At 39.8% G+C, this 26624-nt stretch overlaps 1 protein-coding gene across 17 annotated transcripts in view; it reads left to right on the forward strand.

The window, feature by feature from the left end:
- PCDH15 (protocadherin related 15) overlaps window positions 1-26624 on the forward strand; it is a 649889-nt gene that overhangs the window by 546725 nt on the left and 76540 nt on the right. For all 17 annotated transcript variants that reach the window (XM_081861749.1, XM_081861756.1, XM_081861754.1 and 14 more), the window contains 3 exons: window positions 7997-8106; window positions 8219-8359; window positions 22128-22255. In XM_081861749.1, the coding sequence (XP_081717875.1) occupies window positions 7997-8106; window positions 8219-8359; window positions 22128-22255 (379 nt within the window). The remainder of the gene's footprint in view (window positions 1-7996; window positions 8107-8218; window positions 8360-22127; window positions 22256-26624) is intronic.

Raw genomic sequence — 26624 nt, forward strand, 5'->3', positions numbered from 1 at the left:
TAACTTGTTGATTGAAGCTAAAGCATGTGAGGAGTAGAGTTGTTATGCTAGGTTGCAGGGAATTATAAGAAAGATCCCTATTGTGCTGTATTGTTAGTTCTGAATATAGCTGCTTTTCCATTGATCCATTTTTCATATACCTGCATGGCTTGTATGGCATTGGACACTTATTTGCCTGTGATTCTAGCTATGTGAATCACAGGCAAATAAGTTACACAATTTACACAGGAACTGGTAGGCATGGACACATCAGCAGGCTATGTACAGCATTTGGATAATTGGCTGCTTTAACAAAGAAGATGAGTTCATTAAATGATGTGCTCTGCTGCTTATGGATTCATTCAGAATTTGACAGTGGCATGTTTTTAGCATCGCTGTGACTGTAATCTGTACATGTGCAAAATTAATTTGAAGTTAAGAAAAAGGAATCTTTCTGGGGGAAAGGAATGCAGAAGTCCTTCTAACTCTTTCTAGCATTATAAAATGTGCAAAGGCCAGATGTGAAGTTAAACCTAAAGCAGAAATAGTTAAATTAATATCTGGTTGTGTGTGTGTGTTTAGAAATGGCATCCTCTTGTGATTAATTACCCTTTTTAAAAAAGTAAAAGATCAAAGGTACCTTGGATTTTTGTTAATTAATGCATATCTTGTCCTCTTACACAACTAGAAAGTCATAGTTAATAGCCATGGACTGCAATTGTAGGCAATAAATTGCTAGCTAAAGAGTGCAATCAATAGCTATTAAGTATTGCCTGTGGGCACATTTAACAGGTGTTCAAGCATTTTATGTCAAGTAAAGGAAAATAGTCACATCTTTCAAATGCATTGAAACAGCAAAGTAAACCCTAGGCTCCATTTTGGGAAATTGGTCTGTTGTTAAGGAACACTAACTTTCTGTTAAGGGCTTTATTTCTTGCAGAAAAAGTGAAATACCAAAGGTCACAGTGTTCAGTTGATGTTGTTGCAACATGACCTTTCTTTCTATAAGCATGATCCAGTGCACAGATTTCTAATTCACAAGAATGATCTTGACTGACCAGAATGTTCTCCTCTCTGCTCTGTTTCTATTTCCAGGCATGTGCCATATAGGGTAAGATAAAACTGTGACTGAGAAATTAGTTGTACATAACAGTTAAGGAGACAGTTTGAGTGAAGACAGATGTTAACCTTTCAAAAGGAGAGAAGCACTTTGCTTTTACTATCCTTAAAGTGTGTGTGTGTGTGTTCTGCTGTCAGTTTTGTCTGTGCAGTTTTGTAAACAGTTTGAAATCTTACTAAATTTCCTTCTGCAATGTGAAGTGTGAGTGTTTATACACAGAAACATGTATGTGCCTATTTAAACAATATTTTAAAGTTAATCAACCTACTTGGCACACAGTGGAGTGGACAAGATTGACTTCCTCAGCATGGGAAGCAAATTGTTATTTCACCATTCATCTTGCCTGCATGTACATCTGTGGTATAAACTATGAAGCTGTGTTCACACCACAGCTAAAAAAATGCAGTAAATATTGTCAGCTTGACTTTACATGGTGGCCAAAAATATGAAAAGTAATGGCTGGGAACTATTTTTCTGTAGCAGCCAGACAGCAATCCATGCTTTCTAAAGAAGATGGTTTTGTAAATACTAGACCCTTGTATTGCCTATGTATAAAGGTAGCCTTGATGTCAGTATCCTAAGAGAGCTCATGTATTTTTCTCTTGATGGTTAAGGTTTCCTCCGGATAAGCACCACGGTGGTTCAAGAAAAGCTAGTTTTGCATTAAACACTAATGTTATCTATTAACCCAACAGCTTAACTATGCTTTCTTATTTATTACCAAGAAACCATGATCCTTGTTTAACTGTGGATTGTGTTACGTTTGAACCCAGCACCCTTACTTAATCATCATTTGTATGGCCATCCCACCACAGACACAGCAGGGAAACAAACCAAAGTTTTGAGAAACAAACCATGGTTTGCTTGATTTATCTGTGACACAACTCATGGTTAACTCATAGTTCAACAAACCATGGCTTAGCATTGTGTGAGAACCAAGCCAATATCTTTCCAGCCATTTCATCTCTTTCCTGTTCATTTTCTGTGTGGGCCCCACTTGAGTATAATGATCCCAAGAACATCTTTTGCTCTCACAAACCAGAGCATTTTCACTAGCAGGACTTTCTCTTTAGAATGCTCAAAAAGGCACAACAAATCAAAGTATTCTTCCTTAGAGGATTCTGTACAATAATACTTCTTTTCTCCTCCTTCTTTCAAAGTCAAATAACTGAATCTCAGGACACCTCCCTAAGGGAGTTTAATACAGAAGACATGAGGCATGTAATCATAGCAAGATTCTGCATCAACTGCTACAGTAAAGGAAGACTTTCTTCTGACCTTCACAAAGAAGTTTTAAAAAAGTTTTTTCAGCTCTTACTATTATCAAAAGAAAGGAAAGGGCTGCTGAATAAATTCTTAATGGCAAAAATCCCCCAGCAAAATCATTTTTAACAAATACAGTCATACCTCGGGTTACAGCCACTTCAGGTTGCGTTTTTTCGGGTTATGGACCGCCACAATCCAGAAGTACCGGAACGGGTTACTTCCAGATTTCAGCGGTTGCGCATGCTCAGAAGCGCTAAATCGCCCTTTGCGCATGCTCAGACGCGCCAGATCGCAACACGTGCGTGCGCAGACGCATAGATGCGGGTTGCGAACACTGCGGGTTGCGAACGTGCATCCCACACGGATCACGTTTGCAACCCGAGCGTCCACTGTAATATAAATTTATCATAAAAATTTAAGAATTCATACACCTTCATTTTTCTTTCTTTCTTTTCTTATTTATTTATTTATTTAGCAGCACATCCCACCTTTTCACTGTCTTTCGGCGTACAGAATAACCTTTCCATATCTAATTCATCTTGGCAACTATGCTGTAATACTTGATTGTTAAAGAGCTATTTAAAGAGTGCAGTTTGAACCCCTATTCTTTTGATTCTGAAGAATTTCTGACAAAAATATTGACTTCTAGCTTTCATTTTGAATCCTTGCAAGGACTACACAAGGATGCATTGCACCTGATGACATTAAGTCCATCAGAATGAAGTTTGACATTTATCTTTAAGGATAATAGGCCATGTCAGTGGTTCATTGTAATAATACCTAAACTCCCTTGTCATCTTTTTTTTGAGGTAAATATCACCGAAAAGGTCAAAACTTCATGAACCAATATGACAAATGTAAGGAGGGGGCATAGGAAAAGACACACAATCCCACTGAACATACCTTGCAAATAATATTGCACAGAAGAAAAAGAAACAATTTAAATTGGCCTTCTGGAAGCAGTGAATGTTGGCAGCTCAGCCTATTGCAGATGTTTTACTGACGTGGTACAGCACACACAAGCACAAAGGCATGCAAAGGTGAAATGCTATAAATTAAAATATGTCAGCTAAACTTTACAGAGCTCTAAAACAGAATGATTTTATTCTCTGGTCTCAATGGAACAGAGAGTGAACATTAGGACCACTTTTCTTCTTAGATTCATGAATGGAAGTCACTTCAGTGTGGCTCTTTACCACACTAGGAAAGGAATATCCAAAGCCCCAGACCGCAGGAGAGAAGTCTGTTCCTCCTCTGTGCTTGTGGGTCCCCAATTTACAATCATCTGATAAGTGGAAAATGCTTGAAGTTACACATATCCTGTCTCCATTCCTGTGACCAGCAGATCACATGCATTCATTGCCAAATGCAACATCCAGCTTCAAATAGCACCCATCTCAGAGGAGTACACATTTGCACTCTTGACATTCCTGCAGAGTCTGTTATTTAAGAGCTTGATGGGCAGTGGAAACTGTTGGGACAACTTTGTTGTTTCCATCCAGGTCTGAACATCTTGGTTGATGCCTGAATTTCTGAATTGTGACTCCTGAACTGTGGCCGTTGCCAAGCCTATATATGCCTGGATAAAGATCTTCTGTTACACATAAGAGCCTCTGTTGGAATATGTTGGGCATGAGACATGACAGTGTGTTATAATGTACACATTCTTCATACTTAAGGGGGTTGGAATGGGACTATGACTGAAGGAGACAGATTACTACTACCACTTTTTTTTATAAAAAAGCAAATATATTCTTAAGAAGGCCAAGATATGTTTGTGAGTCGAGGCCCCGTCCCCCACTTTCTGATGAAATAAGACACATGGACACCAGTATTTTAGGTTAATGGGCTAAAAATGGCCACAACTTTATTGGTTACAGAATGTGAGTAGTATTGGCTTAGGGCCTAGACACTGGATCTGAACAGACTATACTTGACTCCTGCCCACCCTGCAGGAAGTCATACAAGGGTTAACAACCTGTAGGGGGAACATGTTGGTGGAAATCAACTCGAAACTCCCCTAGAGTCACCGGAGGGTCGTGCCATGGCCCTAGCCACCACCTGGGCTTCGGACAGGAACCATGACCACCGGATTCCTTTAATGGAATACCCTTCAAGGGGATGGGTAGGTGATGGCCACAACCTCCCCTCCAACACACAATGCATTTTCCAATGCCTAACCACCAAACCTTACAAAGTTGTGGCGATTTGCTACGAGGTAGGCAAAAAAAAAATTCTACCAGGCCCCTTCAACAGGTGACCAACCGAGGTCCATAGCAAGGTCAGGTGTTGAATGCATGAGAATAGAGGGAGGGAGGGAGGGAGGGAGGGAGATCCATGTGTGCAGGAAACAAACAGGCTGAACCACGGTCCTGTGTTTGCTTAAGAGCAGCAAACCACGCCCCCTAGCCAGCCGCATTGGCTGGCAGGAAGCAAGACCCACTCACAACCCCTCCCCTCGGCGATGCTGAGGAGCTGGGCAACCTTAGGAGCAGGGCCACCTGCACAGGCCCACTGTCCCTTTGTAGAAATGGAGCCCCTCTGTGCAATTAATGCAAGATTCTGGCTTAATAATTGACCTTTACAGAAACAGGAAAAGCACTTGAGGTAAAATACACAGGACAAACACAGTCACATATTAGCTTTTATCCTTTTTACCCATTCAGTTCCATATGTTTCGACAGAAGTTTCTTAAGGGACTAACAGTATGTTTTCACTGAAGTGATGTATTGTTCTTTGAACCTGATTGCATTAGTTAACTCAAGGAAGTTAAATCGATAAGGCACAATTACTATAAGGTTACAAAGAACATGAATTTTGGTGTTTCTCTATTCACTTCCTTCAAATTCTCCATATTGAATGCAAAAGCACCTTCCTAATTGATATTGATTTCTCAATCCATAGAATTCAGCAATGTCAGAACAGGAGTTACAGAGATGTTACTAAAAAAAGAAAGTGCTAAAAACAGGTTAGGATCAAAAGAAGGGTTTTTACACGCACTCCCCCAAAAATCCATTTTGAATTTTTAAAGACTTCATCTTAGAAAAGTGGACATGGAAGGAATCTAGCCTGCAGGTCTTGAAAATAAGAAGGTAGAAAATTGTTTGTACTGTATTTGAGTTTGTCAAATGTACCTTGCTCACCAGTTACATCAATAACGTATTGTTATCATTACTTGAATTTTGGTGTCATGCAGACCAATGCAGATGCCAGATAAATGAGAAAAGTTTAACTGAAAACCAGTTCAATCTGTTGGATTACAATTAAATTTATGATTCTTATCCTGTCATCCATAACTTCACTATAGTGTCTGCTATCAGATTTCAGTCTGCACCCAACTGCAGCCCAAATGCTTCTATATGGGAAAATCAGTCACAAAATAATTCTGTGGCTCTGCATTTCCAAATATCTTACTAAGCATTAAGTAGCAAACATTTCTGCTGTTCTTTAATGAAAAGCATGTCACTCCAACTTGGAATTCAAATGTGAAATTTTCACTTTTTAAATACTGTATTTTTTCGCTCTATAAGACGCACTTTTCCCCTCCTAAAAAGTAAGGGGAAATGTGTGTGCATCTTATGGAGTGAATGCAGGCTGTGCAGCTATCCCTGAAGCCAGGAGAGCAAGAGGAATCGGTGCGCACCGATCCCTCTTGCTCTCCTGGCTTCAGGGATAGCCGCGCAAAGCCTCTTCAGGGCAATGGGAAGAACGCTCCCCTTCCCCTGAAGAGGCTTGGCACAGCTATCCCTGAAGCCGTGGAGAGGCGCTGCGCAGAGAGGGAGAGAATATTTTTTTTCTTGTTCTCCTCCTCTAAAACTAGGTGCGTCTTATGGTTGGGTGCATCTTATGGAGCGAAAAATACGGTACCTTTTTTAGGTGCACTACTAGCAAAGGCTGTAGCTCTTTTCACACATTAATTGTGTGCATGGCAAGCAAGGATACAAAAGATAGAAAAGGGCAACCCAGTCAATCAATGGGGATAGAGCAAATACCCTATTAAAGGTTACAATGCAGGGTACTCACTTGACCTCTGTTTGCTTTGCATTCCTCCAGCTTACCAGGAGGTAAAGGGGGATTAGGCAGAGGCTAGCAAGGTGCAAACACACCAGCAGAAGCCCAATATTCAGAGGAAGGATGACTGAGTTGGTATTAACATGCTTACGGAAGCAGAATGGATCCCTGTATCCCTGTTGGAGGAGCACACTTTATCCTGGATATAATCACAAGGAGACTCTGCTCTTAAGAAAATAAAAGGCTGTGTTTATTGCAGGAAGTACATACTTGAAAGCAAAGATCCTAATTCTAACTAAGGTGGAGATTTGAAGAGCCATGCATGCTCTTTCATCTCAGCAAGAGACACACACAAAGTTGTCTCCTCTCCCAAGGAAAGGCTGAAGAAGGAAATGAGGCCAACAACTCTGAGAGTATTGGTCTAAGGGAAGATCAATAGGTTAAGTCTAGAAAGAAAGTCTAGGAAGGTTCCTCTCTATCTAGCCTTCCCGTGCAAGTATATCAGCGTACGGTGAAATTTCATCCCAACATACTGAAGCTGAGTTAGAGTACTGGAGTTATCTTAGAGCCAATTCTCTCTTTATATTTTGTATTTTGGTATGAATAGATAACTAAATACAGAAGATGTGGGTTTCCCTGTATATAGCCTGCATAGACACATACATGCAAAATTAGGTGTGTGTCTATTTTTAAAAATCCAGTCTTTCCCATAATTGTTTCTAATTTTATATTTGCATGCACACACCCTACATTCTGGATATGCATACATATTGTCATCAGATGTACGATCTGAGTATAAAAAGTAAAATGAAAATCGGTTCTAAGATGCATCGAACAAGAGCAATGGGATAATCCATCCATGCTTGCCATGGACATATACAGAATGATCATTGATTTCAGCATTTTCCTTTCCTTTCAAACTGATCTAACTGAATAATGGCTTCATGTTCAAAGGTGCAGGGAACAGCATTTTATTGCCAAGCACATTTATTTGTGACAGCTGCTTGACAGCAGAGACATTTTAGAGAGAAGCTTCTCAGGGCGTGCGTCTCCATTGCATGGCCCTTTTGCAAAGACAATAACTAGCAACTACATTATTCTTTCTAGCTCAGCCTTAGTCCTGAGCTTACTTCTTTCGGCAAGTTTATCCAGCCTCTTTTGTGCAGAAATCTTTTGTGCAGAGGACAGGAGTAATCATAGATGTGCTTAAAGCATTTAATCAATGGCATAGATTGCCCACCAACATTTTCTGCAATAAGGCTGGGGGGGATCTTATATGGCTGTGAGAATATTGGAATTCCTTCCACAAGCAATCAGGCAAACCCATGTGGGAAAGGGATTAAAATGTTTACATATTCACTTGTAGCAGCAAATTTAGGCAGCAATCATGCCACTGTTCTAATGTTTGATTCAAGCCATTATTGTTGCTTTATTCTGTATGCTTAATTTTTTCTTTATTTCATGTCAGGCAACCGCTGGAATTACATGATCCTAGTCATACATAGCTTCCAGTTTCTTCTTGTCTCCCAGACAAGGAGAAAAATCTTGTATATATTATTTCAGTAGAGAACTGAGAACGTGACAATAAGAAAGAACAATCTGTTTTGCCCAATTTTGCAGGCCCCCTCCTGTGAGTGAAGGTGCACTCAAAGGAACTCACGTTGTTGTTGTAACTGCTGCTGCTTTGAATCAGACGATTATCTATTCCATTGTTTCAGGAAATGAAGACGGTAAGTAATACTGTCCCAGGTGGTCTAGTACGATACATGAATAAAATGTACTTTTAAGGGAGAGGGGAGGGAACAAATGTCACTAATTTTTCTTTTCTTTGCTGCATTCCAGATGTGTTTGCTATTAATAACAGAACAGGTGTCATCTCCGTCAAAAACCCACTGGATTATGAAACTGTGAAAAGCTATTTACTTCGCGTGCAAGCAGACTCACTACAAGTGGTCCGCTCCAATTTACCTGTGCCATCCAAAAGCAAGTTACTTTCACCTTTTTTATTATTTCTTTGTGCATTTGGATATTTGAGCAAAAAGGTCATCTTGCTCTCCCCCTCACCACCTCCCCCACCACTGATGCTGCACACATTACCTTAAGAATTAATCTGCCACTTTTTTACATTGTTAGTTAATTCCCTCATGTGCTAAATTTGCCTAGCAGTTTCAGATATAGTAGTACAAAGAGAGCCTCAAGTCACTACAACTTAATTCTACGATATTCTAAGAATATCTAGGACTCTTACTTATTTGGCTCTTACTGTGTGCTAACGATATGCCGTGTGTTGTTTGAAAATGTCATGACTGAATACTGCTGTCCTGGTGCATCGCCAACAGCTCTCTGGATGGCTTGCTGGTTGTAGGATGTAGGGTGGCTTCTGCACTGCCAAACATTTCATCCCTGCCCAGCCTCCTCCACATGTCAGTCTTTCTGAAGATTCAACACAGTTTGGTAAGACCATCACTACTACCACCATCAGGGTGACACAGAATGCCTCTCTTCCATGGAGTTGTAGTAGCATATGGCTAATAAAAGGCTATGTAGCTGTATACATAAGCAGTGGTGACTGCTACCCATTGGGGTTGGTAGGTTGGAAGGCAGGGAGACTAACAGTAGGTGGAGCCAGAGCCCCCATCCTCTTCCCTGCTTGCGTTCTACAAGGCTAAAGCTGAGACTGACAGCTTCATCCTCTTGTCTGGTTGTAATTAAGAAGGTGGCTGGGGTGTGGCCGAGAGATGTAGTTGGTGGGGCAGTGTCCCATCCATACTAATGAACCAGTCTCCGCTGCTCAAAAAGGATGTGCTTACTTTTTAAAAAATGTAATATTGTGGTTTTCTCTGAGGAAAATCCTGCACAGTATATATGACCAAAGTAAGTGTGTGTGTGTGCGCGCGCGCGTGCGTGCGTAATATTCTGTTTCCTAGCTTTCATTTTAAAGGAAACACTTATGTGTTTCATACATTCTCCAGTACCAATTTACACGCAGCTTCTGAAACCTGAAGAAATCTTGAGTTAGCAACTTTTCTAAAAGTTTCTTAGTACAAGAAACAAGTATTTAAATGAAAAGTGTGAATCATAATTAAAACTGGAAGATTTGATCAAATAATATAGCAATAAGTTCTGCATGAATACTTTATGAAAGAGTGTCTCCTGGTATGCAGTCAGCAAAGAATGGAAGTCTTTGAAACTTTTCAATAAGCATAATTAAATGTTCATGAAGCTAAATAAGAACAATACATTAATTGGTATCTTAAATTGATTAAAATTTATGGCCATTTAATTTATGAATATCTACTTGCTTCATCCCAATTAATTAAAGTTAATGGATTTAAGTAATAGAACAAGGAGATCATCTTCAAGTTTTAATTTGGTTGGATGTGCTTACTCTGTTCTTCTACAGCAGTGGGGTGGAATGTGTAGCCCTCAATATATTACTGGACTCTAAACTCCAGTCGGCTACAATCAGCATGACCACTGGTCAGAGATGATGGCTGTTGTAGTCCAGCAACATCTGAAGGGTCATAGGTTAGCCATCCATTTAGACAGAGGAAAAAATGCACATTTCTGCTTTTCTGAAAACATTTACCTCTCTGCAGGCACAGTTTTCTGTGTGGTTTTTCTTCTTCTTTTGGTGTATTTTAAATACAAGTCTAAGTTATGATATGAAATGTTTTGTAATGCCACATCTGCCTTCCAGACTACAGAAGTGAACTGTAATCAAATCTTGGAATTATACATTTACTATGGCAGAATGGGATAGCTATTGACATAGTGGACTATTGCTCCATTATAAGGACGTCATGCAATTAACTGAAGGGGCCACAGTTCACTAGGAGAGGACACATTTTCTATGCGAAAGGTCCCAGGTTCAATCCCTGACATTTTTAAGTAGGGCTGGAGAAGACCTTTGGCTGAAGCTCTGGACAGTTGCTGCCAGTAGATAATGCTGAGGTAGATGGGGACTGGTGTCATGGCGACATGCCTCAGTACATGGCAGTTTCGTAGGTCCCTGAAAAGTGGCAAAAAAGATTGCTCCGTTTCAGAGCAATGATGTTTCCATCATAAGATATGCTGCTAATTGGATAGGGATGTAGGGGGAAACTTTAAGGGGCACAGCATGTCTCATAAGCAATTGTTTGAATTAATCCAGCCTTCCCATTTGTCTCTGAGTCATAATAACCATGAACCAAAATACTGGGAGTCACGGCAACATGTCTTCTGAGAACATCAAAACACTTGGCTAATCAGACTTCCAAATAATAATGAATTGCAGGGCAATTAAAATAAATTTTGTGATGAAGACAACTTGAATGTTATTGATTCCATTTTATGTTTTTGCTTCAGGGCATATCCTTGTAATGTTTCTCATTTTCATAGGCAGTATGCCAGAAATGAACCCAAAGACTGATGTGAGTGAGTGCACCTCTTATTAAAATTAGCATTCACAGAAAATATCACTCATCGCACACAGCTGCTAGCTCTTCCATAGCAAAGAAAGTCTGTGTTATTTCCTTGGGTGTCCCTGAAAGGCCCCAGTGGTTAAATAGCTTAAGATTCCTCCAACCCACAGAGCTGAGTTTAGAAAATGGAAGGCCATTTTTTAATATATAAAAAATCTCTATTATCAAAAACATATTTTAATTAAGTAAAGCACTATTTTGAAGTATTTTTTCCTTATTCAGCCACTTTTAGAAAGTAAAACAATAACAGTTTTCTTTCAGTCAGTGGCTATCTGCCAAAACAGCCTCAGCTCTGCACTTTTAGTAGGGAAAAATCTCTCAGCTTTCTTTCTTTTCCTTTTCCATTTTAATTCCAATACCTATTTATCAGTAAAATGATAACAGCACCATCTATATGCATTTTATGGTTCTATTTTTTTTTTGTTTTATAGTTTCCATTGTTCTGCTACCTTTTGTTTTCCAGTACTATTTCAGATTGTGAACATGGCTTTTTGAGGCTATTTATTTCCAGAGGCTCAATGTTAAAAATCAGTACATATTGATTATAAAGTATGGCTCCCTTAAACAAACACTTGTTAGGTCCATGGGGTGTTTGTCACTTTCATTTCTTCATTCACCAGAGTCAAGATGAATGCAATATTATTGACAACTATGAAGCATGTAAATACTTTAAAGTTGGTGTGGTTTGTGAACCGTCCACCAGCCCTATTTCACTTTCTTGCATTTTCCCACATTTCTGCACATTTTCCCACATTTCTGCACATTTTCATATATGGTGTGTTGAATGATCTGCAGAGTTTATCATCATATGAGCCCAGTTCCATTCTTGATGTCTTTCTTACAGAAGCTGTCAAAAGTCTATGACACAAGAGTTCTCCTTATCATATATAAATAGCTGCTTCTTTCATTCATATATATATAGGTACATCCATTTTATATATATATATATATATATATATATATATATATATATATATATATATATGAACAAACTTTAGGTGCTAGAAATATGGTTCATTCCAGGCCTGCCATGTTTTGGGGTGAAATCCATCTTCAAGGGCATGTTTCTACCAGCAGTTGCAATGGATGGATTCTACAGTCACTGCAGTAACCCTTGCATTTGAGAATTCCTGCTGGACACATGCCCCTGAGGAAGGATGGGAAGAAGACTCTTGAAACCTTTCACTTCTACAGAAGTTGACCACAAACATCTTACCCCACTTAAAATGTTGAGCCCACAAATGAAAAGAATTTGAGGCAGAAAGCAAAAATCAATAATTTTGAAGGGAAAAAGTTAGAAGTCCACCTTAAAACAATGGTGGTAGGCCACTGTGAGTAGTGGGCAGGGCCAAAGACACTACTCATCTTCTCTCCATTAAGTTCCTCACCACCCAGCACTGCTTCCTTCTCTTTTTAATAAGAGAGAAGCTGTGTGGCATGGAGCTAGAGTGAAGCATCTTTCTCACACACACTGCAGAAGATATCCATCCATGCAACACACCAAAAATGGGGTGCCTTATGGAAGTGTGGATACAGTTGGATCTGTGCTTTGAAAGCGCAGTGCTAGATACTACAACATGTGAGTGTCACTTTAAGAGAATGCACCTGGCACTTACTCATAATAAATAATATAAGACACACTAACCTGAGGGGAAAGAAAGAGCATTGCAGTGAAGTGGAAGGGAGAATTTCAGGAAACCAAAGCAATGTGAGAAGGAGAAGCTTGGAAAGCTAAAGAAGAACAAAGAGATCTAAGAGAATAGGAGAAAAGTGTGACAAGATGATATATTTTTGTAAGCATTATACCATACTAAAGCCATGGCATGTGGGAATTATTATTATTACAGTCACAGTCAGGTGTTTTCATTCCGAAGAGGCCTGACAGAGAATCTAGTACCTTACAGCTTAGTAATGCAATCTGATTCACACCAGTGGGGCTGTATCCTACTAGTAGATCACAGTGTTGTCCCATATTCTAGAGAGTCGAAACTGAGGGGTTTTGTCGCATATTTTCTCATATTTAATTCTTACAGTACCCAAAAAATAAGGTGGCTGTTTATATTTCAACTCAGTTCTCATGACCCCTCAGGTATAATGCTTGACGGTTGCTTATTGTACAACTGCTGACAGTAGTTGTCACAGTTTATTATCTTTTCTTGAATTATCACTCCTGTTACATATGACACCCAACTTTAGCAGTCTTTGGCAGAGATTCAGTGGAAGAAGCCTCCAGGCTGTTCTAGTGTCACTCTGAAAATGGTCATGGATACAAATAGATAGCTGAAAAATAAGTCCTCAAAGATAAAGGTGTTGCCAGTTGGCAGATGATGCCTAGTGGAAACTTCATCTTCGGTAAATGTTACGTTTGATCACTATCTTCTTTTTGCTGTTGTGTCAGCTGTAGACTACGAGGTTGTTTATAGCTATAGGATGTTTACAGAGAGAATGCATCTTCTCTTCTGTTTTATCACCTCAAAGAGCAATTGCCATGCTCAAGAACTAAGCAATAGAGGTGATGAGTATTTCTCAGGTGGATAATCATATTGCGAAAAAAGGTGTTTAGTTTCCCTACCACCACTTTTAAGTTGAAATGAGGCAGCTTTACTGTTTAGTACCTTTTAAGAAATGTGTGCTGTTTTAAAGTTTCTATTTTGTGTGTGTGTGTGTGTGTGTGTGTGTGTGTGTGCTGTTTCAAAGTTTCTATTTCATAGATAGATAGATAGATGATAGATGATAGATAGATAGATAGATAGATAGATAGATAGATAGATAGATGATAGATAGATAGATTAGATAGATTTATGTTGGGTACAGGTAAAGGTAAAAGATAAAGGACTCCTGGATGGTTAAGTCCAGTCAAATTCGACTATGGGGTGCGACACTCATCTGCACTTTCAGGCCGAGGGAGCCGACATTTGTTGGCAGACAGCTTTCTGGGTCATATGGCCAGCATGACTAAACCGCTTCTGGCACAATGGAACACCATAACGGAAGCCAGAGTGCATGGAAAAGCTGTTTACCTTCCCACCACAGCAGAAGCTATTTATCTACTTGTGCCAGTATGGGGAACCTGTAATCCTGCCATCAGTGTTGTTAGATTACAGCTCCCATCATCCCTGACTGTTGGCCGTGCCAATTAGGGCTGATGGGAGTTGTAGTCTAAAAACATGGGGCACACTTTCCCCACCCTCCCCACTTTAAATGAAGAGATGTTATGAAAAAGCTATGCTACTTTCTAAGATTATGTGTAGCAATTTGCATTATTTCCAGGACATCTGGAATACTTTATTCATGTGTATGAGAACTAAATATATCACCCCACTAAGCAGCAGCAGGGCTCAATAGCAGGAGTTCACCATACAACATTAGTGGAAGCCAGTTTATAATTCCTTCTTGGTACCTGTTCTGCATTAAAAACACCCCACTCACACAAGCATCTTTCTGCCTGCTGCTCTGTGGAGTCCGTGGGCAGCTGGACCTTGTGAAAGAAGTGGAGAGGGAAAAGTAGAAGGCAGTATCCTTCCTTGGGCCCTCCATCTTCTCACAGACACAGAAAGCCTTGGGGTTAGTTTAAAAGGGGCACAATACAGAGAATAAAGTCTTTATTCTCTACCACACTTGCTTTTAGAGCTGAGGAGCCTGCTCTTATTCAGAGCAGATGCTTCAGGGACAAAACAGTTCAGCTAATAATGAGGTAGAATTCAACTCCACTCTATTCAGAGGCTTACTGTCCCCAGCACTGGAGGCAGAGCATAGACATTGTGACTAGTATCCACTAGTAGCCCTACCCTCCATTAATTTGCCTAATCCTCTTTTCAAGATATCCAAGTTAGTGGCCTTCGCTACTTTAACTAAATATCATCAGAAGAAGTAGGAATAAGACATAGGTTGGCAGCAGCCACATGTTTTAAGGTAGTATGTAGTTTTCCAACAGTATCAGAAGTAAAAATGAAAAGAAGGAGTGGGTGATTTCAAACAGTACCATTCTGCTTGTGCAACACATTTTTTGGGGAAACCCTTCAGAGCAGATTTGGGGAGAGGGAATGCAGGGGTTGTAGGGAGGGAGAGAGAAGGTGGCCTGCCTTTTGCTGCTTCTGGCAAGACATTCAATATCACCCGTTAACATGTTGTAGCTCTTGTTTATTAAATTGTACTACATTGTAATTATTTTGCACTCCCTTTATTATGTCAAAACGGTCCGTGTATTGAAGTTTAGTTATAGACAAACGTATTTACATTTACCAGATTAAACTAGTGATTGAATGTTTAAAAGGCAGGCAACTGATGAACTGAAATAACAGGTAAGATTTGTCATTAAATTACTGTGATCTACGTGGCTGAAGCCAAGTTTTTAAGCCAGAAATTGAGCTTAGCAATGGATGAGTTTATTTTACCTGCCAATATGCAAGAACATCCTGGCAGATCATTAAGGGCAGAACTGCATAAATTATTACTGATGCCCATCCAATTTATATTGCTCACCCACAGTTTAATTAAAGCGGCCTTTGTAATAGAAATAACTGTCTACTTTTAACCTACTGTGGAAAAGAACAGGTGCTCCATTCTTTTTCTGCTGAGCATTCCTCTGAGGGAGGAGAAACCAAAAGTAGTGTTCACCTAATGCCATGGAGCTTGGTAAATATTTCAGTTCAACTGCATATAAATGTCAGACTGAGGGCTTGGGCAGGACAGTAGGCTAATGAGCCCACAGTGACTGCAAATGTTATTTAATGGTCGGTGGCCAAGTGGCCAATCACTTGATTCCTGTCTGTGGGTACCGGTAATTTCTGAATAGCTAGGAAATATCTGGGTGGTCCTGAAAGGGGACATGCCTCCCCTTTCTCCACCTCTAGCTAAGCATGGATGTATTCTAGGTCTCTCTGTGAAAATAAACAACAGAATTGCAGATTGAGTCATAGAATGAGTCCAACTAGGAGAGATCTGGGGAGAGAGAGCTTTAGAGGCTCTGTAATCTAGTAGCATTTTGGGGTGCTCACTGCCTCCTTCTGGAAATCTGATGTTGGCAGTAAATCTGGAGTTTTGGTGTGTATCCACCTTTCCTTCACTCAGCTGTTACAAGATACCATAGGCCTCCAGTAGGGATGGAGGAGATAATTTATTCAGTTTGCATTCAAATATGCATGTACCAAACTCTCTGTTTCCTTAACAATGCGCAAGCTGAAACACAGCCACCTTTCAAAACATTTCTCCAAATTTTGCAATGCTGTTCTCCAGCCAAGTAATGTGTGCATAAATGCATATACTAGGATAAAGTGTGCATAAAATGCACACGTTAGTTAAAATAACATACCAAGGAAATTTGTTTTGCAAAAATGTGCATATTAGGCAAAATTACCTACAAAAAAATGTCTACTTTAGGAAAAATTTGCCCTAAAATGCTGATCAATTTTCATGAGGATTTTTAAAGCACAGAAATGTGCAGAACTGAGTTTAAGATTGGAAAAAATGAGAAACTGGAATTGACAGATTTGTCTGTCTGTCATCTCCAGTCACTTCCCTTCTCAGGGAAACCAAATATAGGTAGGCACTGCACCCCTGAAATTTATCACCATGAAGAGAAATGAGGTGTGAATAATGAAGTATAAAACTATTCTTGATATATTACAATATTGCCTGTTTAAAACCTATCATTGTCCTTTCTGAGCCTCACCTTTATCTAGTGCAAAATCTTGGAAGCATTCACCATGCTTTTTGTTTTAAAAAAGAGAAAAAGATCAGATATAGTGAAGAAGGAATATGCTGTGGGTAAAGCAAGTCAAGAGCTAGTGGAGCAGAGTGTCTAAGATTCTGAGTTGGGAAATCTCTGGTTGTAATCTCACCTCAGTGAGTTTAGGCAAGCTACAATTCTCTCAAGTCTTCTCTCAGTCTCCACTTCTCTGCAGGATAATAGTACCAGCATGTATTTCAAGCTGTTAGAGTGAGTTCTGAGATGAGATAATATATGTAAAGTACTTTGAATATTTTGAAGTCCTAAATAAAAGTTAAATATTTATTATTGCTTTTGCCATTACATGGGATGGATCTAAGGAACTGTGAGCAGAAGGAGAAAATATATTACTGCCGTTATGTGAACTCTTGAATAAATGCTACTCTCACAGTGATGAGAAATATAGTGGAGAAAGAAAATTCATGGGATAGCAAATAAACTTCAGTGGACCATTAAAAAACACCTCATGAAAAGAGTTTTGTGAGTGGAAGAAATCTAGGTTTGGCCTCACTTTACTCACACAGCATGTTTCCACTTCATCAGAAACAGCTCTTACTGAAGAGGAAGACATTTTCCACTAGCAAAATAGCACTCTTGGTTTTAAGCCAATGTTTCTAGAGTAGCCGGTAAAATAATGCAGGATTGTAGAGGGCAATAAGGGAGAGTTTGCAGTTTCTTCCTTTGTAGGGGTTGCATAGTTCCTATATTGAAAAGAAAGCCCAATATTTAAAATGTAAACGGCCATTCAGGTGTTCCCCCTCACATGAATAATGATTGCAGTGAGGGTATAAAGATGGACCTCAAGCACTGATCCCACACTGATCCCAAGCTGTTGTCTATCAGCTTCACCTCTCTGCTATTCATGTGTTGAGAGATGTATCTATAGGGGAGAGACTCCTATTCACAGGTAGACTCCCACCAAGATGTAGAACCCTGAAGTGAGTCTCGCATTCAGCTTCCACACAATGATTGCTTGAGGGATAACTCATGGAGGGGGCTAAATTTTCCATGCTGGAAAACAAAACACACAAAAAAAATCCTGGGGAAGTGGGGCAGGATTATGCTAGCTTACTTTCCTCCATATACAGTGGTACCTTGGGTTACAGACGCTTCTGGTTACAGACTCCGCTAACCCAGAAATAGTACCTCAGGTTAAGAACTTTGCTTCAGGATAAGAACAGAAATCGTGCAGCAGCAGCACAGCAGTAGTGGGAGGCCCCATTAGCTAAAGTGGTACCTCAGGTTAAGAAGAGTTTCAGGTTAAGAACAGACCTCCAAAATGAATTAAGTTCTTAACCCGAGGTACCACTGTATCTCAATAACTATAGAATAGCACCTGCTCCTACGTGCATACATTGTACCCTTCGCTTCCCTAACCTCATGCTGGATTCCATTTCATAGTTGAGAGTGACACAAAAGTCTGTTGTAAATTAGACTTGATGGATAGATTAGATGTGTTTATGCCACACATGGTGTTTTTGCAGTTGCCTCCACGATCAAAACAAATACATTCCTCTTGCATATATCTGCTTGTGTGAAGAATGAGATCTGGGATTCTAACATCTGTTAGCCCAGACTGGAAGACAAACCAATGGCTATATTTTGACATATTAATTCTTCCATTATAGTCAGCTGCTGGTTGCTTGGGAGCTTCTTAGCAGGAAAGAGTTAAATAATGAGTGACTCACAGATGCTGTGCTCTCAAGCTGCCAAACCAATGAAATATATGCCCTGTATAAAAATGAACTGATGAGTTGAAATTAAGGTGTTAATGAAATTAAATGTCATCGAAGTTAAAGCTGGAAGGTGGATTGATTTATGTAGATAAATAACTATATGGACTAAAGGCTTTAATAGTTTAATGTCAGAAATTAGAAGACACAGAAATAACAGAATAATTTTAATTATGCAGAGGAAGGGATTACTTGACATTTGAATAAATATATTGAGCTAAGTAGACTAGTAGTGTTGAAAACACCTCTTGTATGCTCCAGTTTCAACTTTCTTTCTATGACCTGGAAGTACTGAAAGCTACCAAACCAAGGTCTGCCACTTGCCTTTCACAGTAACATTTTAGCTAGCTTAGCTTAAAAAGAAGAAGTTGTTGAAAGTGAATTTAATTCTCTCTCAACTTTTAACAGAAAACATAAATAGAAGTTATAATGCAGTTCACTTATTATTTCCTGTTGCAGAACATGACATAAATGTTCAGCGACGTGACCTAATCGGCCATTCATATTTGACTTGGGTCATGTCTGGCTAAGTCTTGAAAGGGTTTCTTAGTCTTTTGGCTAAGGTGAAATGCTGTTTCTCAGTCGGTTGAGCATGAGACTCTTAATCTCAGAGTCATGGGTTCAAGCCCCACAATGGGTGAAAGATTCTTGCATTGCAGGGGGTTGAAATAGATGATATTTATGATCCCTTCATTTCAACTCTACAATTCTGTGATTCTAGCAGAGCCCCTTTTGTGATGGTACTTACTGTTCCAAAGTACCATCACTCCTGTTTTTCCCTGCCTGTGGGAGCCATTATGTGCTAGCAGCCCACAGTACGTTTATCAAAAAATGAATCCAGCCACCTTTTACCAAAAAAGGCACTGATTCTAGCAATACATAGTGCACCAGGCAGGGAAGGCGGAGATGCTCTAAACATTTATTTTGTAATGTGGGTTCTACTCACAGAAATATCACACTTTATTTTCTTTTAAGAAACCCTTTTCCTACTGCCCTTTCCCCCTCCTATTCTTTCTAGTAAGCCTCTAGAACACAAACAACAGAGTTGTGGTAATACTGCTCTCCCTTGATCGATAGTTACAAGGATTACTGAGTATGTGGCAAGTCATTAGAAAACCTCTAAAACAATATATATATGGTTTGTTGTTATAGTTAAAATAAAAATTGACCTTTATACCTTGTTTAAAAATTGGAAGCATCTTGGTGATTATGCAAATATCAGTGGGGAGCACATCTGCAAATAGGGCTTTTTTAAAAAATACATTTATCCCATTTTTCTTCAAAGGAACTCAAGGCACCATCTTCAATTTACATTCACAAGAACCTTGTGAGGTAGGTTAGAGTGAGTAACAGGCTCAAGGTTACCCAGTAAGTTCCATTACGCCACACTGGTTCTTGTGAAAGTGCAGAGGTGTGCTCTGTTTGTTGTGCCACAATCTCCCCCCTCCCCTTCCCCATTTACTGTCAAATCAAGAACAGCAAGCATTATTGAATAAATCTTTAATTTACATTTTAAATATATTATGCAAAATTGTGCTGTCCAGCAAACATGGAACTTAAATTAATCTTTCCTCCTGGAGTAGTATGCCAATAACTAGCAATTTACAAGCTCTGCAAATCTGGAACATTTTTATAGATTATAATTGTGCACTCAGGAGTTAACGGAAGTAAAGGAACTGCTGAGAACAATTCACTGCCATAGTTCTAAACTTGCAGAGCAATTTTAGCCACTGCTGAAGGCTGGGAGATGCCCATAGAAAGATTCATAGGTGTAGATTTATGACTGGCAGTAGTAGCTGAAATAGCATGTGTCTGAAGCAGCCTTGGATGCTCTGAATCCAAAGTCCATTCATTCCTGCAGTATGCCTACAAAACAGACCCCCAAACTAGTCCAGCCTAGAGCTACCAAAGGTGTTTTCCATTACAATGGTACCTTGGGTTACATATGCTTCAGGTTACAGACTCCGCTAACCCAGAAATAGTGCTTCAGGTTAAGAACTTTGCTTCAGGATGAGAACAGAAATCGGGCTCCGGTGGTGCAGCAGCAGAAGGAGGCCCTATTAACTAAAGTGGTGCTTCAGGTTAAGAACAGTTTCAGGTTAAAAACGGACCTCCGGAACGAATTAAGTACTTAACCTGAGGTACCACTGTACATTGGTGTCAATAGGTAGGGAAACAGTCACAAAGAAATAAATTGCAGGGAGGGAAGGGTGCAACTGTCTGCAACAGAAAATTCCAGAAGCATCACCTTGTGGTGATTTAAAACAAGACCTGTAGACATCAACAAAGAAATTGAATAACTGTATATTCTGCTGAGGTATCACCAGTTCCATGTTTATCTTCTCATGCATATAAAGCATGAGATTCCATTTTCTTATGAAGTTACATTTCCCCCAATCTTTGGACTTCAAAAGATGTCATATTGTTGACACCTTGGCCAATATAGGAAGTGGTTTCTGTTCTAGATACAGCTATGGAACTCTTTTAAATAAGGTACTCAAAAAGAAAAGAGACCAAAATAATCAGGGTGACGGATATGAAGAAAACATGCCCCATATATAGCAGTATAAAACAGCCATAACTTGCCATCATGGAAAAGAATCAACTCTGAAAGGAAATCATTTCTCACTGGCAAATGGGATTTCTTTCAGCAAACTGACTTTTCACTTTTTTCGACAATGTGTCAACTTCTTTGATTATGGAGTCTGAAAATGATGTGGGGGTTTTTGTGTGTGCGTGGGGTTTTTTTTAGATTACTATGTACTTTTCATATTGATGTTCAGGCTTAGTGCTCTTGTGGCCCAAGGTTACCAGAAAGAAAGTTCTTTCAAATCTAAGATCTATTATTTGTCTGCGGTGAGTTTGCTATCCATTTTATTAGTACGATTACTCATATTCAGTTCACGCTGGGAACCAAATTGTAGTTACAAATACAAGGCTAGATTTCATTTGATTAGATGCCTCAGTCTATGCATTGATGATGATAGAGTTCGTAGCCATATCGTTCAACCTGCTACCTTGCTATATTATGAGGCAAAATTTCCCATTCCTAAGAGATGCCTCCCAAAACTTTCATATGACAGAGAGTCATAAATACATGCTGTGACTAGTCCCACATCAATCTCTTTGCTTTGTCTCACTAAACACACCCCCCACAAATCCTACCTCCTTGTTTCTTCTTCCACTCAATAATTGCTTCACCTTTACCACTTTGCTACCCTGCCCTCACTCCTTGTTGTGAAATGGTCTCTGTGTGATTAACAACCCAGCCATGTGAAATTCTAGTCTGTTTTCAGAATGAACTGCAGTTACTGCAATATCAGTGCCCTGTCATGACTGCTGGCTCATTTTGGAGGAAAGGTGGGGTATACATTTAATAAATAATCACGTGCAAAAATATTGTGGCCCTTGAAGTATGGATCTGTGCAATTGCAGCAGGGAATAACTACCATGACCATGCTCATATGCGGGCAGTGATACCACCCAAAGTCATTCTGGAGCTAAAGAAAAGGACAAAGGAACACTTCACCTAAATGCCATTGTGGGTATCATAGCAGCTACAACTTCAAAACTCCATGCTGTTGAGGAACCATTATATAATAGAGTTGCATAGGCCAGCAAGTCTCACACAGAATACCATTTTAGCAACGTCGGCAGCAAGCCACTCTATGCAATGTGCACAGTGTACCTCTGCAGGCCTTTAAGATCAGGGCATTAATGCTACAAATTAATTTCCTTCCATTATGTGTCTCTTTTCAGAAATGCTGATAACGTAAAAGCACTCAGTGTGTAGCCAAATTCTTCTAATTCCTTGTGTTTTATTTTAGGTAATACTGCCAAGGTGTTCATTGAAGTACAGGATGAAAATGACCATGCTCCTGTCTTCACAAGAAAGCAATACATAGGAGGCGTGTCTGAAGATGCTAGAATGTTTGCTTCTGTGATGAAAGTGAAGGTGAGAATTAAACAAGCACATGGCTGAGGTCCAGAGTCCTGTATCTTGGATGTCTAAATATTATATGTTCATTTGGATGTCCTCAAAAGGTGCAACTATGTAAAGCAAATCCACCTGCCTATTCTAACACTTAGCTTCGAGTCTATCAGAATGCGAAGATGCCATTTGGTATGTATACAAATATTTTGTTATTTATGGGTTTTAAGGTTTGCTTGTGAAAAGAAATTTCAGAACTGATTCAATATATAATTATTTATAATTCCTAAATAATGAGTTATAGCTATTCATTTATACTTACTATAATAATACATTATTATAGTATTATTATAGTATAGTATAATTAATACCATAATAATACTTTTTAAAGGCATGCTTATGTGTCACTCCTGATAGTCCATGCATATGCGCAGAGAGGAGGTGCTAGGATTTTGGTACTGGCATGAGATTCTAACTGGTGGGCATGGGCTAGCCCATGGGAAATTGCAGCTCCAATGCAGCAGCGGCTGCCACTACTGTTACATTGACTTGTCCTTTCTTATAGTTCCACATAGAAGCACTGGCCCTGGTGTCTTTCATGGCAGCGGTGAGATAGGCACCAGAGGCATGGCAAAGAGTTTGAACAGCTGTCCCCAGTCTAGGAGCTTTTCTTTCCACCATCTTGTGATCCCTGAAGGAAAAGCACTTTTCAGATACCAATACTGAATCATGAAATTAAAATTAAAATAAGGCTTTAATCCAAGCATCCATACTTGCATGTTAACACCATCAAAATCAGTAAGAGTTGCTTCAGAGAAGATGGCATGGATCTCAAGAACCATGAATGCAGTTAATTTCATGGAAAGGGATTTTCTTATCCCTGACTCCCCTCCTTCTCCCTCTACAGCCATCTTTACCCTTGAAAAGCCTCTCCAGAGAGTTGAGAATATTACAGGGGATATTGCGGAAGGGGGTGGGTCCGAATTGGTCCTTTCCACTAAGGCTGTTATCTAAAAATATTTTTTGACTATTTTTCTATACCTACAAAAGCATAAAATTGCCCTAAAATCAGATTCACTACTTGATATTTGTATACATTTTAAAAACTTGTATACCAGGGTGTTGCATTTGAAGGGAGTAGGGGGAAAGATAATGGGGAAAGTACCATATAAGCAAGTATGTTTATGAAGAGATTACATGTGACTAGAATACACTTATGTGTGTCCTTTTCTATCTTCCTCATCTTGCATTTTGTGCAGTCAACATGGGGAACAATCTAAATTGCTGACAGGTTTGTTGAAAAGTGTCCATGGATGCCTGGCCTACCAAGAATTCTCTTATTTGGACCTGATTTAGGGAGCTAGAAATCTAATGGAGAATGACAGCAGTTTATTAAAGAGGCCCATTATTTTCCCTCAAGGTAGTTCTTCATAATGTTAACTCAGAGGTATTATGGTTAGGTTAAGATTTAGAGGAGGGGAAGAAGTAAGCTCTCATCATTCATATTTTCTCACTGTCTCTGACAGTAGCAGCAGGAGACAGGAGGCCTATTGGGAGAAAATCTACATCCAGGAAAGCAAACCCTGAAATCAGAAAGGCTAAGCAGGAATCATTATAGCTTAAGAAGTGGGCAGAGGATATTAGGAGTACTTGATTATCCATAAATGTGCTATAGAAATGTACAATCACTGGATTGACTATAGCACTGGGCAACAATTTTTTACTTTTTGAATGTTGTCTAGATTTCTACAACTGATTTAGGGTATTTTTGCACTGCTGAATCAGGAAATGGCATCCGTTTCTCTCCATCAGGTCAGGTTTACTGTAAACTGAATGGTGGGCATTGATAAAGGTAAGTACACGTAAATTGCATGTTGCGTCACCATTTTTCAAACTTCAGGGCTTGAACTTCCGTTTCTTGGAACTCCTGGAATGCTCAGTGGCAGGGAGGTCTCTCTTCAGAGTCCAACAGTAGTCAGCAATCATGACTGCGTCCCAGCGACCCTGATACCTGGTCTCCATCTCTTTCATGTCCTGATGGAATCTCTCCCCCTGCTCGTCACTCATTGAACCCAGGTTCTCAGGAAACCAGTCCATATGTGAAAATAGGTAGTGCATCTTGACGCTCCTGTTGCAGCCCAGGTTTCTGAAAGCAGTCAGCATGTTGTTGACAAGTTCTGCATGGTTTCTGGCCTTATTGTTGCCAAGAAAGTTCCTCACTACCAGAACAAATGCCTTCCATGCTTCCAGTTCCACTTCGTTCATTGAGTTTCCAAACTCTGGATCTCTGATTAGCTGACGGATCTGAGGACCGTCAAAGATGCCAGCTTTCAACTTCTCCATGGTCAATCCTGGAAAAGCCTGGCACAAGTAAGTGAAGCAGTCACCATCCTTGTCCAGAGCCTTGGTGAACTGCTTGATTAAGCCGAGCTTGATGTGCAGTGGTGGGAAGAGTATTCTGTCTCTGTCCACCAGAGGGTCATTGATGATGTTCCTTTTTTTGCAAGGCACCAATTCCTCCCGCACAAGCCAGTCCTTCTTCATGTAATGCTGAGTACGGTCCCTACTATCCCACATGCACAGAAAACATGGGTACTTGGTGAAGCCAGACTGTTGTCCCAACAAAAAGTTCACCATCTTCAGGTCAACACAAATAAACCACTTATGCTGATCATAACCAATTTTCTCCAGCACATACTTCACCACTTCATAGTTCTCCTTCAGTGTACTCGAGTGAGCCAGGGGTATAGAGGCAAACTGGTTGCCGTTGTATAGCAGAACACATTTCAGTGATCGCTTGCTGCTGTCAGTGAACAGTCTCCAATCTTTGGGTTCGTACTGTGGCACTCCAAGCTTGAGCAGAAGCTGCGCAATATCTGCACAGTACACCAAGTCCTTCTCTTCCGAGAAAAAACGGAGGTACTCTTGATGCCCGTTGCAGAAGAAGCTGATGCGAGCACTGTCAGAGAGGAGGTTTTTTTCCTTCAATCTGGATGCCAACAGTTCGGCAGAGTCCTTTGACAAGCTGAGGTCGCGAACTAGATCATTCAACTCCTTTTGGGAAAATGGATGTGGAGCATCATCTTCAAGAACCTCTTCTTCTTCTTCGTGTCCTTCAACACTGGAGGCATCTTCGTCACTAATGTCAGGAAGTTCTCCGAAGATAGGCACCCGAATTTCATCACAATGAGCTACAGGACGACGTGCTGATTGAAGATCAGGATACTTCGTGGGTCGGCTGCCCCATTAACTTAGTTTTGATCCCCCAACTTTATGCATTGCCACACCAATTTATGGAAGATTTCGAGGTTTTATGACTTCAAACTGATCCCTTTTCGACATAATCACCCAGAACTATCGGACCTGAATACTTCTTGTCATTAAAATAATCATTTCCAATCAAAACAATTATTCGACATGGCATTTTACCCCCACCAACTTCTTTAAAAATGCTCCACACAAGTGTACATGTGAACAAAAACGTAAAAAAAAGACATGTGGCCATAGCTCAAAAACTTGACCTGATTGAGCAAAACCAATGTGATTTTTGGATTCAGCGCATCAGATTCATCCTAAATCAACTAAAAAAAACGCAGACAACAAATTTGTTGTTGACCAGTGTAGTCAGAAGAATAAAAGTGCTCGTATCACAGAGAATTAAACTACTGTTGTAATTTCTATTTACAGCCAGTGTGTAGTTATAATTAGTTGCCATAAAGAAACCCATCAGTTCCATCCTCTTGCTCACCAATATAAAAAGAATGAAGGCATTTCTTATCCACAGAAATGTGTTCCATTAACAAGAGATGGTTGAGCCAAATTTGGCTGAATTCGATTGCAGCCCTATACATGATTCAGTTCAGTGGAACTTACATCTGAGTAGACATGCATAGAATTGCACTGTTCATTAGTAAAAGCCCAGCTATCATCTCATACGTCACAAATGTGGGCATCTTACTATAGTGGGTTTTGTTTCTTTGTTTGTTTTATTTTAGATTTATGACTGCTTCTTTCTGTATCTAACTGTCACCCAACTTTCTTTTTAACCCTAAAATAATGACATTGATTATGACCACGTCATGCCTCTGATGTTGGCCACTGTATCATCTACTGCTTTATACCATTTAATACCAGTTGCTGAGTACCACAAGTGAGGAGAGCACTATTACACACAGGTCCTACTTGTGGGATACCCATAGGCATTTAGTTGGCCATTGTGAGTACAAAATGCTGGATTAGGTGAGCCTCTTATGTTCTGTCTAATTTTTGACCTCTTACATCTGACCTTCCACATTTTGCCTTATAGACTTTTACAGAATTTAGCACTCTAATCCTAAATTTGTTTACCAAAGGAATAAACCCTTCTGAGCTCAGTAAGACTCACTTTTCAATA

The sequence above is a fragment of the Podarcis erhardii genome (assembly GCF_964252035.2).
Source record: "Podarcis erhardii genome assembly, chromosome: 5".
Lineage (NCBI taxonomy): Eukaryota > Metazoa > Chordata > Lepidosauria > Squamata > Lacertidae > Podarcis > Podarcis erhardii.